At 37.6% G+C, this 20,051-nt stretch overlaps 1 protein-coding gene across 1 annotated transcript; it reads right to left on the minus strand.

Moving 5' to 3' along the window:
• Positions 1-843: 843 nt before the first annotated feature.
• LOC144635653 (polycystin family receptor for egg jelly-like) lies at positions 844-9,929 on the minus strand. Its single transcript, XM_078494735.1, has 10 exons — positions 9,819-9,929; positions 7,282-7,390; positions 6,688-7,004; positions 5,870-6,011; positions 5,152-5,261; positions 4,745-4,803; positions 4,112-4,272; positions 2,727-3,453; positions 1,708-2,323; positions 844-1,035 (listed from the first exon to the last, which is right to left on the minus strand). Exons 2-10 carry the CDS (start codon positions 7,349-7,351, stop codon positions 844-846), a joined length of 2,394 nt encoding a protein of 797 aa, XP_078350861.1. The 5' UTR covers positions 7,352-7,390; positions 9,819-9,929.
• Between the last annotated feature and the right edge of the window lie 10,122 nt (positions 9,930-20,051).

Below are 20,051 nucleotides of genomic sequence, written 5' to 3' on the forward strand. Positions count from 1 at the left end.
CGTCGAACGCATATTTTGCTGTTTCATTTCCGTAATCGACTGCCTCGAAAGGTCCTTGCAGTTTTAAAGTATAGAATTGTCAGATCTCGCTGAAATTTGCACTGTTTATTTGTGTAATGTTAAGGAATATGTGTATAAATACCCGGCGCGAACGAGCCATTTTTGACAAAATTATATGGCTGCATTTCCTCCGCGAAGATAGGAAATTGTTAAATTAAACTACAAAGAAACTGTAATGATAAGTTCAAAGAACAATGCACAGGATAAACCTTCGACTCATACTTCATGCAAAAACGTCGATATCTCGAAGAGACTTTGATTAATTTTTTCAGTTACTATTTGCGAGCTTGGTATGGGGAAAGTTATCTTTTATAGCGGAGCTCCCGCGCGCGCCGAAGGCTAGCGCGAGCGGAACATCCACAGGTAGGCAAATGGTATTGCACCGATGTTAAGACAAACACAGGTAAAAAGACGGGAATATTTGTCCAAAAAATATATTGACGTCTCTTTTGTATAAAGCAAAACGATAAGAGGATCGTAAAACTATTTTCTATTCTTAGAAAGCAGAGAATAAACGCTTAATTATTTTTTGGGCCATGAGTTCTTCTGCCTCGAGATTATTATATTTGTTGTACCATAAGACATTTGTTTTTAACATGATGGATTTAAATGTGTCTTCCGCCTATGGGCCAGCGTACACATTAAAGCTGTGACCGCATATTTATCACAATGGAAACATTTTAACTCCAGTAAAAAATAATAAATTGAAAAGGGAGCTCCGCTTCAAGGCTTGCTTAAATCTATATATTATAATTCAATAATAATATCTGTCACTGCCTTTGGCTAAAAATAAAGCAATCCACTTACCGACTTGCTGTCAAATGATTCATCCTGAAAGTCCTTCACAGTAGACATTAACATAAAGGCAAGTTCAGTTGCTCGGTCGGCATCTCCAACCTGCACCAAATCTCGAATCACGTTGAGCTGCTTGTTAACAAATCCATCTTCAAAATCGGAGTGCTTTGGAGGGCGAACCTGGAATTGAAATGAGAAGCGTGTTCATTAAAACGCTACCAGGTTGTTTCTAAACATTCAAAACGTTTGACCTCATGTCTTGATGGAAGCACCACTCTAAACACGCCTTGGTGTCTGTTTCTTGTCTTCTAAATTACAAACTCGATGAAAATAAAATAAAAAGGGGAGGAGATATTAAATTAATGAATAAATCACAACTATTGCACAGATTTAGGAAACATCTTAAAGTTTCTCATTATTGTTAGAATGATAAATGGTTTGAAACAGAGCGAGCATTCTGCATTTCCTCCACTAAGTATAAATAGGTTTTATCCAGAAGATAAAAGGTAAAACCTGGCTCTCTAAAAATAAATAACTTTATTTAAGTGTCTCTGTATTTAGCAATGTTGTGCTAATTGTGGACACTGTAAATAAAATAAAAAAATATTGCAAATCAAACATAAACATGTTAAAACCCCCAACTTGCAGGAGGCTAACAAGTTAGTTATTTACAAAGGGTGGATAAGTTAAATTCGGGCGACCGAAGACAAATCTATCTCAGTAGTGACAAGGAGGTGGATTTGAACCCGGGGCCTCCTGATTACAAGTCCATCGCACCACCACTAGGCCACGCCGCCTCCTCTTCTAAATGTAGCACAAGATTATATTTTCTTTGCACGTTTCTGCTTGTACCTTGACTAACAGTCTGGTTCCTGTAAAATCCTTATAAGAGTCTCCCACCAACGCTTCCAACACGAGCGCATAATCCTCAGCGGCCTCTCCCACCGGAAGTTTTGTCGTCACATTGTTTAAACTTCCGACTTGAATCATAACCATACCATATTTGTCCTGGTATCTGAACTCATAGGTCAGCGGTTTATCTGCGTCATGCCATCCGGAACACGTGATCAAGAAATCTGTTGAGATAGCCTCACCTTCTGTTGGCACAACGTGACAACTAGCATCTGGAGCTACCCTTTTTGGAGGCGAGTTCACAACAAAAGAAAAGTTTCCATGAAACTCCTCACCATCGTTCAATTGAACTCCAGCTTTAGCCGCGTAATGAATGTTTCTAATTGTGTCGTCTTGTAAATTGGAAATGTCGTTGATTAACAAACGTTGGCTGTTCATTTGCGGATAAATTTTAACATGACTGACTTGTGAGACAGACAAGTTGTTTTCTGATTGGTCAATTGAATGCAAACTCCAATCGTATTTCGAAATGTTGCCGCACGCTTCTCCTTGGCAAAACGCCTCCAGTAGTAATCTGTCTTGCGGGCTGACCTTTTTACCACAATTTGAGAGGCATCTGGTAAAAATGACAGTAGAAAATACAGTTACTAGATTTATAACGTTAAAGGGTGTTGAAAAAGACAAAATCTTCAACAATGTCGTGTTGTATTTTCTTAATGTAATGCTAAACTGCAGTCTGAGACTAAGTTACCTGCAAAATTATAATTTCTGACAAGAACAATCAACAATCAACAGTCAACTCTTTCCCTCTCAAAGAACTAGCTTTTTAGAAGCATTATTTCTTTCAAAAGTATTTGTTGGAGTTAAGTACACTATATCTGCATACAGATGTTTCGTGTCGATCTGGCGAAATTATAGTGTTAGTATGCAAAGTTCAATTTTTGTTTCCTGAGATTTTTATTGTTTGGTATGGCATAACTGCACCATGCATTTTAACGGCTGAAATTATATATTCTAACCTTACAAAGATCGTCACAAGTGGCTTCACTGCAAACTCGTAGACAGTACTTGCATTTCTGTCACCTTTGTTGACAACAAGCTTGAAGATATATTTCTTACTTTTCACCATTTCCGTCACGTTCAACACTAAAACTTCATCTTCGGAAGTGAGCCTCCCTGGTCCAAACCCAAAACATCCTCTGTCACTCTTAGGTCTGCCAAACGGCTCGTCGACTACGTACCGCTCAGTTATGTTCAAGAACGCCTCATCTTCTAGTCTACAAAACCAAGTGAATTGCAAGCCTCTTGTCCCAAACCACTTTCGCCCAGCATCATACGATTTTCCCGCGCTTAGCATGATTTGAGTTCTCGATTCAGTTGTGTCAGTAATTATGGCCACGAGTGGATCGCGAACAATTCTTATATAGCCATGGTCGAAAGCCATAGAGCCAACCTCGCCAGAAAGTTCCACTTGACATTGGATATAAGCATAACCAATGCCAACCATACGTAAAGGCAGAATAAATGTTTTCTTTCGCCCCCATTCTAGCAACGGTCCAAAAAAGCCTGTTTCTTTGTCTATTTTTGAGAGCTTCCAGGAGTAGACTATGGCTGTGGTAGGTGGACAAGAGTGTTCTAGTTGAAGTGGAAGTCTCAAGAATATCTTTGAAAGAAAAAGTTCTTCAGCGTTTTTCATCCTCCTACTAAGTTTTAACGTAGCCTTAGGTGGTGGGCATTTACATCGTTCTGCGAAAAGAAAGAGGTGTTTGAGTCATTTTGGTACCAGCCCGTTGTCCTTATTTGAAAACAACCTAGGTAATTATAACACTTAACTTTGTAAATACAATTGAGTTTGATTTTCATAAAAAAACATGTTATGTTAAAACAATGTTAATCTGAAAAGTCTTCGATCTTTCCCAGATGAAAGACAAGATCCAGAATGAAAGGGTAACTCGAAATTAGGCCATTATATTTAGACAGAACTACTGATAAATGTAGGGGGATGCAAATGCCAAAATGGCACCCACAGGTGTCAACCTAAACTTTTTAAACTTGATTGGACAGGTTCCTGATATAACAGTACACTCGCGACTCGGTGTTTCTGCTTTTCGTTTTTATAAGCATTACGCTATGTAATAAAGAATTTTATTAAAAAGATTCTTAATGAAGCAAAGGCTGTTGCTTTGGCGGCTGGTAGTATAAATGAATAGCATTTTCATTTAACGACAACAATTTTTATACAGCGATTAAAGCCCTGAACTCTTGGCCCCACTGAAACTCTTCTTTGATGGTCGACAGTTCAAACCAAAACCCTCCTTGATCAGATTATCATTTTATGCTGTTGGTACCAACAGTAATTTTTTAATTACTTTACAGTAGGCATTTCATTTGATCTTTTACTTACTTGGATACTGAAATTTAATGAACCCAGGGTCAAATATTCCTTCATAGTTGTTTTCCAGCACAGAGTTGAGCTTCGTCAACAAGGCCTGCTCGCTTGACCTCAAACAATGGATCTCTATTATCGCGGTGACTACTGTAGAAAGCGATGGTGACTTTTGTGGGCTGCAAAAAACGTCTATAACTGTATTAACATCCAAACAAGCAAAAATGAATAACAAACAAAAAGATGTCGATAATGTTCGCTTTTGATTAAAATAAATGATTATTTACATTAACAAGGCAAAAAAAAATCGGTTAGAACTTTAAAAACAGAACAGTGCGTCCGCGGACGGTCATTCGTTTTTACCCTGGTGATGACATAAATTTAGTCGAAAACGTTCGGTTTTATTCTCTTTTAAAGTTCAAGCAATTTTTTTCAGCCTTTTAAATAATTATTATAAGGTGCCTACAGACAATAATCAACTGAGATCTGTTTATATATATCCATCTGCCCATGCCATTGATAGATACAAAAATCAGCAAATTGCTAAATAGAGCATGTCCATTAAAACTTAGGTGTTCTAGCTGCAACCTCATGACGGTCGTTTGGTGTCGTTAGAACAAGAAGACTTTCTTGGGTCTAGGTCTTACTCACCTCAATTCTCGTACATGGGCGTACAGAAATCCCCACGTTGTAGCAAGAATTCTATTAACCTGATTGTACAAGAGAGAACATGAGTTACACGTTAAGGAAAATTCAAGGCTGGAACAGGCACGTAGCTATCTGCAGTGGACAAAGGAAAGTCGGCACATGCCACCATCGAAGGTGTGCGAGTTTACGAACTTTGAATTTTTCTTTCAAGGAAATGTTATGATAAGTACTAAAACTTATATTGGGAACCCTTGTTCAACTTATTGTATGGGCGGCCTTGGATGAGTCACAGATTTGCCAGTTTTGTGCCGTACCGACTACCGAGTACTTGGAAAAATACGAAATAAATAATATTGCCAAATTTAATTTTGTTTTTGTAAAAATTTACGTAATCGTGATCATGAACAAACCTCATCCAAGGCGTTAGCAATGGCGTCTTGATATTCGTAATTTGATGGATCTGTGTACGCCACAGTGAAGAAAGTCTCTTTCAACATCAGCCAGACAATTAAATAATGACCTGAAATTGTAAGGAAAAACACAAAAATCACACCCAAATTAAACAACAACAAGAAATATCAGCCAAGAAAACAGACCTTCCAGACCCATTTGCTATGACAAAGGTCTATCGCTTGATATCTTAGCAACCCTTGTGAAAGAAAGTCAAATCGATAATTTTGAAGTGTTAAACCTGAAAAGAGTGGTGGTGATGGCGGTGGTGGTGTAGGTGTAGGCAGGGGATGGAGTGTCATTACCCAGAGACTCAGCAAAGAAAACCCTGCATGATTTGCTTTTAGTTAATGGAGGGAAAGGGTTTAGTTTGGAAGCCCGGAAAGCATCAAATTGGCAAGCAAAAGGCCAAGATTTAGGTTAGAAGGTCCACGACAGTGCACATCTTTTGTTGTGCGCTCATACACTAAACATGAATTACGGAATAGCGATGTTTTTTTCTATTGGTTAGTTGCATGAACACACGTAACCACCTATTCTATTTTGTCAGGTTTTGTGCACCGGCAATCTCCAAACAGCGAACAAAAACCAATGCCGGGATTCACAACCATTTCCCTCTATTACCTATGGTTATGCCTCTCATTCACAACAATTAAAATAACCAAACAAAATGTATACCTCCTTTGCAACCGTAAAACTCCATCCTCAAGCCAACGTTTTCATGTACAGTAAGTGGTAATATAAATACGGAAGACGCGAGCACAGGGATTGGTAAAGAATTTTGTTTTACTGTGTCGCTATCTGTATTTCCAAGAAATATCTGAAAGAAAGATAAGCCTCCGTAAAAAAATGTACCGTATTTATTCGATTAAGCGCCCTGGGCGCTTATTAAATTTTTGGTCCTTGGGAGTGGGCGCTTATTCGAGGTGGGCGCTTATTCGAGGCTGGGCGCTAATTAAATTTTCACGATTTTCAGCATTTTTGTAACAAAACAATAAATCAGTAAAAGCAGATTTTTAACTGTTCATTGAAAGTTTCTGTAAAACACTAAGAAAACTCTTTCATGGGAAAGTCTTCTTTGTAGTACATAGTCAATTTCAATAATCACTGAATACTCCTCTTATAGACTTCAGTTTTTGTGGGGTGGGGGTGGGCGCTTATTCGAGGCTGGGCGCTTATTAACTTTTCCTACCTTCAGGGTGGGCGCTTATTCGAGGTGGGCGCTTATTCGAGGTTGGGCGCTTAATCGAATAAATACGGTATTTGTTTTCATCTTTAGGCTTACATTATAGCAAATTTTCTGCACATTATAGGGATAACGAGATAACGAATAAACTCATGCTGCATTGATATAATAAAAACATGTGCAAAAATAGACGTTCCTACGGAATAACTTTCGTTAAAACGTTATTGAGTTCTAAAGGAAAAGAAATAAATTAAGCTAAATTAAATTGACCTGCAACATATACACGCAAGAAAACATTTATTATTCTTACCAGCTCCTCTCCATGTACGTCTGTAACTGACTGCTGATTGCCTAGAGGATCGCTATAAAACAAATTGAAGCTTGTAACCCATTCACTTGCATATCCTTGGGTTGCTATGGCTGTCACGACCATTTCCTCTCCAAACTGAATTTCTATCACGTTAGACGATGGAGGAAAAGTCGGATTAGCTTTAAAACCACGAGAATTATGTAGTCGAGCATTCTTGGAGCCAAAGTTAACATAGTCGCCGTTATACGCAAATCCTCCAATGATCTGAGAGTTTTTAATTCTGTTGTCTTCCATTCCAAGTGCTTTGCTGCATTCACCTGTTGACGGCAAAACGGAATAAGGAAGAATTGTTAAACAATGACACGAGCATGGGACATAGAAAATTCTGAGTTCCCGACGGGAAACGAACCCATGGCCTCTCAGATACCGGTTGGGCGCTATAACCAATTGAGCTACGAGAGACTCGTGGTGAGATTTTTTTTCTTTGCCACATGCTCGTGCCATTGTTAAACAATTCTTCTTCATTAATTATCACCGCGCTTAAAATTTACCATCTTTATTGTTTACATCATTTTTGCTGTATTCCATACTCACTTGAACAGTTCTGTTGTACATCACCGTGGCAAGTAAGCGCCAGAATCAATAACAATACGATATACATCATAATTTGGCCAAACTGCTTCAACTCTTTTCCAAACGGGACCTAAACAGGATGAAACGTAGGGCAGTTATTGCCGTTCTAACTGTGGAGACGCTTTTCTTTGCCACTCCCATATCAACTGATTACTGATGAATAACCACTCCAAGTGAAAAACCCTTTTTTAGAGTGGAGAGTCGCGGTGCGTTTTGTCTACCTTACAAAAAAGCTCACTTTATTCTTATGAGATCAATCAGGGATTATTAAGCGTGGAGAATTACTAAAACGCACTAGGAACACTTGGCAATGAAATTGTTGATGTCATTAGTAAAATGAAAATCAAGTGAGAAGTTCGTCGTTACTTTGAATAAACGGTTAGACTGACGGGCACGCAACATTCAAAGCGAGCCCAAACAGTTTGATTGTATGTGTTTTTTGTAGCGTCAATGATAATGATGTATTTATATAGCGCATTTTTCATATGTTTGTGTTCAAATGCGCTGTGCACATAGTGTAGTTTACGTTAATCAAAATTAACGTGGAACACCGATGTAACTATATACCAAGGGAGCATAAAATTATATCGTTATATCGAGGTATCGTTATATCGAAACTCCCGATATAACGATATGGCCGTAAAATAACCGAAAATATCGTTATATCGGGGTAAACCTAGTCAAAGATAATGAAACAAAGAGAGCTATTTGGATGACAAGGAGGATAAAGTTGATAAAGAGGCTTAGAACACAATATTATTTTCGTATATAATTGTACAAAGCTGTTGATAGAAACGTTAGAGGTTACTCGATTACTGTAAGGGTATTGTGTTAAATTCAGTGTTTCGCTAAAATTGTGACTGAGAACTGATAATATCGTTATATCGGGAAAGATTTTATGTTCGGTCCGCTAAATTCTCATCGTTATATCGGGGATATCGTTATATCGAAGATCGTTATATCGGGGTACTGTCCCATACATTTTACAGTAACTTTTGCCGGGACATGGAATATTCATCGTTATATCGGGAATATTGTTATATCGAGGATCGTTATATCGGGGTTCCACTGTAAAACGTCGTAGTCAGTCTAACAATCACATAGTCATTAAAACATCTTGTATAGGTATATGATTTCGAGTTCAATTTAGAATACATAAGCACAAGTTATTTTTAAACAGCCTAAATTTGCTTGTGTACGCTTATTTGTTCTAAACTGCAAGAAAACAAAACCATGCAATTAATTTTTAATAACGATAGATGTACAAACATGCTATTTCCATTTTTGCATTCAATTTTAACTTTCTACACTGTCTGGATTTAATTTGCTTTGCAAGTTAATCAATCCAGTTAAAAAACTTTGTTATGCTAATCCCTGACTCTAATTTCAGCATTTTTACTTCGGTCTTGTTTGACTTAAAAAGTTTAGCAAAACAGGACTTTGAAGGGCATTTTTTTGTTAAAAACGTCACAACTACATTTCAGCACGACTTAAAGAGTTACTACAGGCCTTTCCTATCAGTGCTCCCTAATTTAACTGGTATAAACATTATTGAAATGAAAATAAATATCGGCAGGTGTCGAGCTACCTTGTCTCAATAAAAATCATCAATGCAAACAAATCCATCCTGGCCTGAGATAAAAGAAAACTAAACCTTAATTTTCCTGTGAATTTTGGCTTAAAAATCGTGAAGGTCACTTATTAAAAAGAAATGCGCGTGGAAGTCCAAAAATTTAAGTAGGACTGATAAATGTTGCTGGTTACAGACAAAATAATATTACCAAACTGATAAAAAATTTAAGAGGGAAGCCGTTTGTCGAAGAAATGTTGGTTATTTGAGGTTTTTTGTGACATTTGGAAAGAATAACTTGCCAAAAAATGTCAATATTTTAAACTTTTTATTGCCGTAGATCTTTCTGGTAAATAATAAACAAAAAAAGAAACAATTTGCGTTTTTGGTGGCTATCGTTCAAAAAAATTATTGACGAGAAAAGAGACCCACTTTCAAAAAGTTATTGTTATTTCGCAAAATTAAAGTTCGCTGAAACACGAGTCTTACCGCCATGAAATATATATAACAATACATTATTATCAATATGTGCAATTGGGTGTATCTTTCTTAGATCATTTAGGAAAAATCAGATTAGATAAGACAGAAAACAATTTCAAACATGCTTATGTATTCTATTTAGTTCTTTTACAAGCATCGCTAAAAGTAACATAAATTAATTCAAAAAATCAGTGGGTGGATTTATTTTCTTGAAATACGAACAATACGTCTGAGAGTGGAATACGGGAAATACGACACATATTATTTGTCTTTTAAGATAAATACGGATTATTCTTCATATTTATCTGGATCTATAATACATCTCAGACTTATTATGCATCAAGATAAATCCAGCCATTAAACCAATTTGTTACTGGCCCGCGATTTTTCAATACTTGGGCATTAAATAAATGACACGTTTGTTGACAGCATTGAACAGTTCATGTACCTTTTCAACGCTCCGGACTTTTTGATGGTTCTCGAAATTTGCCCCTTGGCTGAAAAATAAGTGTAGAACAAATATGATACAAAAGATGTTTAAATATTAACTGATGGCATAACAAGGATCAGTCGGTGGAGACTGAGCTCCTGTACAGTGCTAAACAGTTCAGTGTAAATAGTAGGCATTGTCTTCTGCTGACACTTTCCGTCCGCCATTGCCTTACCATATTTTGTTCCAGCTCCAGATTTCCTAAATTTGTACTGTCGCTATGCACCTTTGCTTGAACTACTTTAATAGGTATTTCATACTTGCTATATTATTCACTTAACGTGCTACAAGGTCCTTGGTGTCAGTACAATTGAATACCATGCAATGCTGACAGAGTCTGAACATATGTAAAGTGAAATCAGAATCCACATCCCCTGCAAACTGTTATGACAAACATGTCATAACCCTCAAAGCTTCTAGTTGTTTCTATCCAGGTTACATAACATAAATGAATTGCGTGAACCGACCGCCAAACAGTCTCTGTGAAACAACCCCGCTGTTTTGTCATGTCAATAATGTTATAATGATTTTGAGACCCCATGCATTCATCAATTTGCAAAGCCCAGATGCTGATAATGATTCTTCATCAAGTCAAAATCAGGCAATGACTAAACTAATCGGTTGAGATCACTGATGATGGCAACTAATAAACAAAATCCTGATCCAGTCAATAGTTCTTCAAATAAACATTTTATATTATAATATATTAGCTCCCTAGGACTATTCTTAGTTCACTTTGTCACTTCCCGTCTTTAAGCGTTGTTAAAATTTGAAACATTATCAAGAAAACTTTCACTGTCTTATCTCGAATTCTAACAATAACATATTTTTATGTTTTCATTTAGTAATTTAGAAACTAACCGCGAGTTTTCACGTCACTGATGTGTTAAACTTTTACTTTTTTTTCTCAACGTTAACTGTTAAAAAAATATTCAGCAAGATACAAATAAGAGAATTACCTAACAGGTTGTCAAAAAACATCATGCTCTAATTCCTACGACTTTGTTGTTTTACAATAAAAATTTATATTATGTTGAAATTTTTTCACATGCACCCGATCGCGACGACAAATATTAAAAATTAAGAAGTCATACAAATCATCTCATTTAAACTGATTGATTCCCGTTGGCGCATCCAGCTTGGCAAACATTTCTTTTTAAAGCTTTCTGGTGGGTATAACACAATTTGAAAATCATAAAAAAGACTTTTAGCGGGAGCCAGCTCTCAAAAGCTGTGATAGCGATACCATCATCAACAAATCACTGATTAAACATGCATACCCTATAATTTATGTGAATAAATTTTAAAACGTAAAATAAAATTTCCAACGGTAAAAACGAGCAAAGATTAACGTTAAAAGCCGACGTTTCGGCGTCATCGTGACACAATTCTCAAGGCAAAGTGAATAAATAATGCGATATCAGTTTCTATAGTCTCTACGAATTAACATAATAACAAAGGATCACAAATTCTTCAAGTGAACACCTTTGCCCGAATCGAGTCCGTTTGTACGTAGAGACTATAGAAACTGATATCGCATTATTTATTCACTTTGCCTTGATAATGGTGTCACGATGACGCCGAAACGTCGGCTTTTAACGTTAATCTTTGCTTGTTTATGCTTTAAGAAATCATTATTGATCAAGAACGGTAAAAACAGTACCAAAATGCAACATCTAGATTAACATCTTGTCTTTTAAATATTCAGTTATCTTACTTCTTATACACTTTTATGGAACATAGTACATGAAAGTGCACACAAAGTTTTGTCCCAAAATCGCCCAAAATCGCCTAAAATCGCTCAAAATCGCCCAAAGTCGCCTAAAGTGGCCCAAAGTCGCTCTAAGTCGCTTTAAATAGTATAGATATTTTCTGTAACAATGCTTTATGGTGTACCATGATGATTCCCATGTACATGTATACCACAACTGTACTTAGGTCCGTCACCTGAAATTGCCTAAAGTCGCTCAAAATCGCCTTAAATCGCCCAAAATCGCCCGTAATTTTGGACAAAATAAGCTATAATCGCTTAAAGTCGCCTTAAGTCGCCCAAAGTTACAGCGACTTTGGGTCCCAGAGTATGCCTATGAATTCCGCGCAGAGTAACTTTTCTTTACAAACCTCGCTATAAACTTTCTGATTGTTTTCCAAATTTACATTTGAAATTAAAATCTGCGTTTCAGACAAATTTCGCCGTTTTATTCATGAATTCGTCTTATTGTGAGTAACGTAAATATATTCAAACCTAGTTGATGACGACCATCCATTACTGCCAAAGGCATTCTTCATGCGGGTGAAAGGGTCGTTAAAAACTGAACTATGCACCTGAATCTTGAAGGTATTGTTGATCGATGCACGCTGCGACTACATCACATCTCGGAATTCGCGACTAGGTGGTAACATTAGAAACAAATAAACCTTCTTTAAAACACGAGAACCTTGTATTAACTTAAAGTTTTAAAATGAAGATGCGGTTGTCTAAATTATTTTGGCTTGAATTGCTAAGGATTTTTGTTAAAACATACCTGGTCCTACTTTCGCAGCTGTCTGTATGTTGATAATAATCTTTCGTCTTATTTCAATGCCAAGTACAAGCTGAAAAGCAATCATGTGACCTCATATAGAGAAACGTTCTATTTAACCATTTGTCTGTTTTGCCTTCTACTTCTTAATGAAAGGTAATCTTTAAGGTATTTCCCCGTAATATAGGCTGGACTATAATGTTTCTAATCCCGTTTGTATACAGATGTGTAGTTCGCTTATAAACCTCGAGACTAGTAAGACAGAATAGGGTAAAATGTCGAATAAATTATGCAAATAGTAGTGTAAATAACAACAAAATTTGTCATTACCAGGTAAATAATTATTGTCATGTGAGTGATTGCTGGCGACGTGAATGTTAATGAAAAATAGTTTTCAATTTGATTGGCTGAGAGAAATACCTTGACGTGAAAGTGGCAACTGTTAAACAAAGTTTATATAAAACCACGACATGACGAGGATTATAAAAGCTTAGCTCGGTGTTGACTTATTAACTTATAGTTTGCTTTTTCTAGTTTTATGCAGAGGAAAACGGTACAGTAAATCCTTTAAGAGAGTATTGATATTAATTTTACAAATTCTATAATTAAATGTGTACTTAATTCATCGAAACCGTTCTTGTCAACTAAAGCACAGGTACCAGTTGTGCTACAAATACCAGCCAAGTTCAACTTGAAAAAAAAATTAATTAATGTTCCCAACCCATGAAGTCAAAACAAGACAACAAGTTCAGTGGGAGAAAAGGGGTAAGGGATGAAGTGCTCGAGTTGCCAATCAGAATCATCAATAGGAATCATGCAGGGTACATGTATCACAGGTTAGTTGGTTGGCAACGAGAGACTGGAATCCTCTCCTTCCTTTCAGGACTGGAAGCCCTAGTTCCCAAGAACCTGGGGTCCTAATCTCTAGGACCCTTGGGAACAAACACAACCACATGCCCTGGTTCCCAAGAACCTGGGGTCCTAATCTCTAGGACCCTTGGGAACGTTCCCAAGAACCTGGGGTCCTAATCTCTAGGACCCTTGGGAACAAACACAACCACATGCCCTGGTTCCCAAGAACCTGGGGTCCTAATCTCTAGGACCCTTGGGAACAATCACAACAACCAACAACAGCAACACTGGGGGGTCCCCACTATAAGGGGAAAGCTGACCCTGTGAGGCTATGGGGCAAAAGGGCGAATGGTACAGAGCACTTCATCCCCTCCCGTGGTTTATTAACAATAAGGAAAGACAGTGCTTAATTAAGATGGTCTAAGGCTATTGAAGAAGTTCAGAAGAGACAGTAATCGAATAACAGAATGGTCGAGTTAGTGTATGCCAGCTCGACACTTAAGCTAACGGTTACATGTATATCAATATCTCAAAAGCAGACACATTGCTCAAGTCTAACAGCTCTAAGCCTGAGCTAGCATACAAAATGGTAACAATATAAAAAAACAATTCTGTAAGCAGGCATTCTGCTTAAGTCCATCAGCTCTAAACGTAAGTTAGCATACAAAATGGAAAAATAATAATTATAACAATGTCTACAAATACGGGCTTGCTTCTTTAGTCCATCAGCTATGGCTTACGTTTGTAAATAATAATAATAGTAAAATAAACACCCTCAACATAGCCAGATATGTGCGTAGAACTAGAACATTGCCTACATTTTTACAAATACTAAGCTAAAAGAGAACCAAAGAGGGTTGGGTGGGTGGGATTATTGTGAAAACTCTTCTAGGGAGCTCAGAGAATTTGAAGTAAAACTACTCAAGTCTAGATAAAACCGCATGGCCTTGATTGACATAATAGAAAAGGGGGCGATGTGATTGGCCAGCCCAAATAGCGCATCACACTCTAGAAGTGAATTTGACCTTTGAATGTAACGCAAGAGTGATAGTCTTGCAGCATATTACGTGACAGATCTGCATATTTGAATAGAGTGATCTTATGACTTCTCTGAACTCCTTTCATGGTTGTCACATTAACTTTAATTTATATTACATGTAAATTGGCATTTATATTACATATAAATTTGCTTTAATGTTCCCAACCCATGAAGTCAAAACAAGACAACAAGTTCAGTGGGAGAAAAGGGGTAAGGGATGAAGTGCTCGAGTTGCCAATCAGAATCATCAATAGGAATCATGCAGGGTACATGTATCACAGGTTAGTTGGTTGGCAACGAGAGTCTGGAATCCTCTCCTTCCTTTCAGGACTGGAAGCCCTAGTTCCCAAGAACCTGCGGTCCTAATCTCTAGGACCCTTGGGAACAAACACAACCACATGCCCTGGTTCCCAAGAACCTGGGGTCCTAATCTCTAGGACCCTTGGGAACGTTCCCAAGAACCTGGGGTCCTAATCTCTAGGACCCTTGGGAACAAACACAACCACATGCCCTGGTTCCCAAGAACCTGGGGTCCTAATCTCTAGGACCCTTGGGAACAATCACAACAACCAACAACAGCAACACTGGGGGGTCCCCACTATAAGGGGAAAGCTGACCCTGTGAGGCTATGGGGCAAAAGGGCGAATGGTACAGAGCACTTCATCCCCACAAATACACGAAGTGTATTCCGCATAGACGAACACCACACAAATATAAAATAGGTTTAAGTTAACATGTAAATAAGTAGTAGTAGCCCTTCGCTCGACTCCTTCTTAGGAGTATAGACCATCAACAGTCTCTCGTCATAGCATCCTGTCCCGTGCATCCCTCTCTAGCTGGTACCAACTCTGAGATTCATTTTAAGTGATTTTGAATTGCCTTATAATGTGCTGCAAGACAGGATAAACTGTCCCAACTTCATGATCAATGCATCTGTAAATTCCTTACCATCTTGTACAAAAGTCTATTTTTCAATAACTATCCCGCCTATATGAGAAACATGTTCTCGCTCCGTTCTACTTCATACAACCTGCGTGGAAACTATATACTGGAAATGCCCAAGCCTAGAACTACAACTTTTGGTCTCCACTCCTTTACTTATCTGGCAACAAAAGAATGGAATTCTCTACCTAATTTTATAAGGCTATGTAACTTATCTGACTTTAAAAGGTACATCTGCAAAGCCAATTTATGAAGCATGTAAATGACAATTTTATAATTAGTTAATATAAGTCAATTTTAAATATGTAAATAGTAACTTTTGTTTTTATTTATTTATTTATTTTTTTTGTTCTCTATTTTTCGTTCTCGGAAATATTAGCTGTCAAGCTACTCTAAATTCGAGTTTAAATAAAGTTTTATTATTATTATTATTATTGCCCATGGACTTGATCTCTGCTTTTAGCGAACGTCTCCAGGTGTTCATGGTCGACCTCTCTTTTAACTCCCTTGAGGATTTCAGGACAAAGCTTGCCTTGTGATGGTACAGGAAGGCATCCGTAAGGGGTGACCTAGCCATTTCATACACGTAAAGGAGTATGTAAACAAATCTCTAAGTCAGTTGGTGTCATATTTAGGTCAAGATATTATTTATCATCTAATACTAAGCTTGCTCTGTACTACACCTTAATTTATCCTTATATCACTAACTGTAATTCAGCCTGGTCTTCTACATGATATGTAACTAATTTAAATAGAATTTTTCATTTACAAAAATGTGCTGTGCGAGCTATTACCAACTCAGACTATCGAGAACATTCTGCCCCCTTATTTGCTAAACTGGGCATCTTAGATATCTTCAAGTTAATGCATTGCAAATAGCTAAATTTATGTTTTACTATCTTAACCAATGTTTCTATTTTAACCAATGCCCCCGATGTTTCTCAATTTGTTTTCTACTAGTAGTCAAATACACAGTTATGATACAAGAATAGCCAAGTGTTATCGACCACATCACTGTCGTACAAATCTAAAGCAGTTACAATACTTTTCCAGGGTCCTAAAATTTGGAATTCTCTACCAGAAAATGAGTCTGAAATTGACCTAGCTGCACACTCACAGCGAAATTAAAAACTTATTGCTAACCCGAGGTAGCCTCCCCCATAAGCCTTGTGGTTTCTTGGAGGTCTCCTCGCCCTATCTTTTAAGTTATTTTAATTTGTATTTGTAATTCTGAAGTGGCAGATAAAATGATGATGATGATAGATTTATAAATACAAGACTGTTAATACTAAAATGCCAATTCATGGTTTCCCTTTGAATGATACAGCACGAATTCAATGAGTGCTGGGAAAAACGGAAAGAAAGACCTTATACAGAGCAAAAGTTTGTTATTCACCACTGAAATTATACATTGCTGACCTGAGAAACATGGCAGGAAGGCAGAACTCGCACAAGAATCAATTAGGGAAGAAGGTGCGAAAAGTAAGGCGTATTTGAACAGTTTAGACACTTGCGACACAGACATGCATTCATTGTAGATAGAGTAGCTCCTGTTAGATTTATCCTTGTGCCACTAAATTTGGCAGGCTTGAAATCGTTAAAATTTCGAGTATGTCGTGAGTTGTTTGATGCTTCTTGCATAAACAAGGTAATGTATTCACTGCAAAGCAAAATTTTATGTTTTGATCCTAGGATCATCACTTTTATATTTCCTGTGACATACTCCCGTAAAAAGTCCTGTTATTGTATTATATGTCAGGGGCGTTCCTAGGCAATTTATAGTGCTACGAGTAAAGGCAGGTACGCCCCTGTATGTTTGGATCAAATTCTTGCTACAATTGTTCAATTTCCCCTTGAGTTATAACCTATTTTTTGTTAAAATGGCAGTCACAATGGCACTTTTAAATACCTCAAATTCCTTGCATTAAATGTAAAAACTCTTTACATTTTCAGAATCTTCATAAAGTATTCTATAAGCTGAGAACTTTCGTTGCTTTGAGTTGTTATTTGTCCTATTTTGACTTTAGTGACAAGGGACGAGAATTCACCACACTAGCCTCCAGCAAAGCTAAGTTTATGTCACTCTTCCTCAACTTTGAGCAGCCAAATTATAAAGGGTCTCGTCTACTCAGGTATTAAGACATGACTTCGAACGCTGCAGAAGATAACAATAGCGAATTCCACCGGTATCTTGTAATTTCCAGCCCTTTAGGCTTTACGACGGCTGGTGGAAACGGCAGCCTGCAAATTGCTCTAAGTTTCGTTTGTTTTCATATTGAAATCTCATTTAACGCCGGTCGAATAAAACTCTACTAACTATGATATAACGCAAAATAGAATCAGCTTATAAATATTTATACTTAGCTTTTAGCAAGCTCCTGGATTCCACTTGGCCAAGATGCACCCTAGGGAAATCCGGATTGCTTGTCAATTTTTTTTTACTGACCACTTTCGGCGGGAGAGAAGGCGCGCTTGACGAGGCTTGAAAGACATTCACGACGGCCATGACCCTTGTTGACTGTTCTCCGGCTTGACAAGAGAATAGTATTTTCTAGTTGAAGAAATCGTCTTGTTCTTTATAAGTCGTTCATTCACATTACATAATCTCGGGCAAACGAAGGCATGTTGTCTCCACTATACAAATAATGTTTTTGTGAGGTTCATGCTTTTTGCTGTTTTAGCCGCGATTTGGAGACCACAGGACCTTGAAGCCGAGTCGGTAGAGTGGCCATATTCCGGTAGAAGCAATCCGTTCTGTGTGTGCATATCAAGTTCCTCAGTTGCTGGACCGAATACTTGTTCAGTAGTGCGAGGCCTTCGACAGATCGTCCGCATATTTATCTTCGAACGACAGAATAAAATGTGTAAAACCGGAACGTAGTTCGCGGGCAGATACCAGGATAACTCATAAAGTACTGATGGAGCGATGTTGAAGCAAAAAACAATCGAAGGATATCACAGCAATAATAATTATTGTGAAAACTCTTCTAGGGAGCTCAGAGAATTTGAAGTAAAACTACTCAAGTCTAGATAAAACCGCATGGCCTTGATTGACATAATAGAAAAGGGGGCGATGTGATTGGCCAGCCCAAATAGCGCATCACACTCTAGAAGTGAATTTGACCTTTGAATGTAACGCAAGAGTGATAGTCTTGCAGCATATTACGTGACAGATCTGCATATTTGAATAGAGTGATCTTATGACTTCTCTGAACTCCTTTCATGGTTGTCACATTAACTTTAATTTATATTACATGTAAATTGGCATTTATATTACATATAAATTTGCTAATATAAATAAATAATCAAACTGAAACCGCAGAGTATTGTTGTTCATTATTCTTTTCTTTTGATGCAATTATGACAGGCTCAATATGACTGGCCAATCATGACTGGCTCAATTTACAAAGAGAAAACGGAAGATGCGCTTTCGACTGGTTGTTTTAAGCCTCGCTAGCTGATTGGCTATGCCGCTTCCGGACGCTACAGGAGGAACTAGCAACAAACCTTGCTTACAAGGTACCTAGTGCTTTGAAAGATAATTTCATGCGCGTGGTTGTTTAATTAAAAGAACTATGGCCCGATAACTAGAGAAGGATGATCCGTCTGGACGAACTGCATTAATTAGGCGAGCATTCAGTCGTCCGATAATCGTCTGTGAAAAACGGGCAAACAGACGGATCATCCGTCCCAGTATAAATCGGGCCAATAATAAGAATAGGGATAACACTTGTTTTGAGTGTCAACACAAACACACAAATAAATTTCCTGGAACCTATTCCTAAGCTAGGGAGGTTGTCCTATAAACGATTAGAAATGCATAAAGAATACCCTTTCAGTAAGATATCCTCTCTAATTATCACGGGTGAGACCAATGTTTCATGGTTTAATTAACAGACTGAAAATATCTCTCACAGTGTGTTTACCGGCGAAATATATATACACCACGCAGGATCAGTATTGCACGATAAGAACACTGAAGTGTTTTACCGACGTCGCAGATGGTTTATTTCCCCGTTTAACGAAAGTTAATGTGTAAAATTATTAGCCTAGACGAAATGGTATACTTTTCTGGCACAATAGATCACCATCATCGCGAGCGGTGCAATGATTATTTATGAATATTTTGGAAAACATTTCGATGGTAGTTTAGGACAAAGGGTGCCGCTATGGAATTGACTCTCGGATTACTACCTGAGTGTAAAACAAAATACAAAACAAGACAAAAAAAAAATACCTCGAAGTCTTGTGAGGAGGCGAAAGTGCCAGATTGATTTTAATCTTTCGCTGCCAAATTATTTTACGAGGATCATGACTAAAACACTACTTTGACCAGCACGCGTATTGGGAAAACGGAAATATGAATCAATTTTATTTTATCAAAATGTTTTTTCTGCTATTATCTTATTACTCTTATTAAGAACTGTAGGAAGGTATTATCATATTTGCTCGACAACTGAGTAAGCGGCCCATAGCAGAAACTGGCTAGCGGGGCCTAACGCAACAGTACAAGCGCTGTGGACTGTCACAAAGCCCATGCATGCAGCTGCTAGCTCAGTGGAGATTACACGTACTCTATAGAATGGGTCTAACGCGCGGCCTCGTCAACTCAGATCACATCATAGAAAATTATGGCCCATTTTACATTACTTTCAATTCATATATATATATAAAATATTTAGCCGGTTGCAAACATGTTTTGACATTAGTATTTAGTTACAGTGTAGTTACTTAACTATAAAATCTGCCAGTGTTGATTTGGATATAGTTTTTTATGAGCAGAAATAGATAAAAAACAGATCGAGATTATGTAAGAAATCATCCTGGCGACAGCCT

The sequence above is a fragment of the Oculina patagonica genome, chromosome 13, assembly GCF_052425735.1.
Source record: "Oculina patagonica isolate OP01 chromosome 13, crgOcupat, whole genome shotgun sequence".
NCBI lineage: Eukaryota > Metazoa > Cnidaria > Anthozoa > Scleractinia > Oculinidae > Oculina > Oculina patagonica.

Bases quoted from the DNA above. Each gene is read 5' to 3' on its own strand.
- LOC144635653 (XM_078494735.1), bottom strand. From the start codon at position 7,351: ATGATGTATATCGTATTGTTATTGATTCTGGCGCTTACTTGCCACGGT. The intron at 5,262-5,869 runs GTATACATTTTG...TTACAATTTCAG, and splicing joins GTTTTACGGTTGCAAAGGAG to GTCATTATTTAATTGTCTGG. The intron at 3,454-4,111 runs GTAAGTAAAAGA...TTCTTTTCGCAG, and splicing joins CATTAAATTTCAGTATCCAA to AACGATGTAAATGCCCACCA.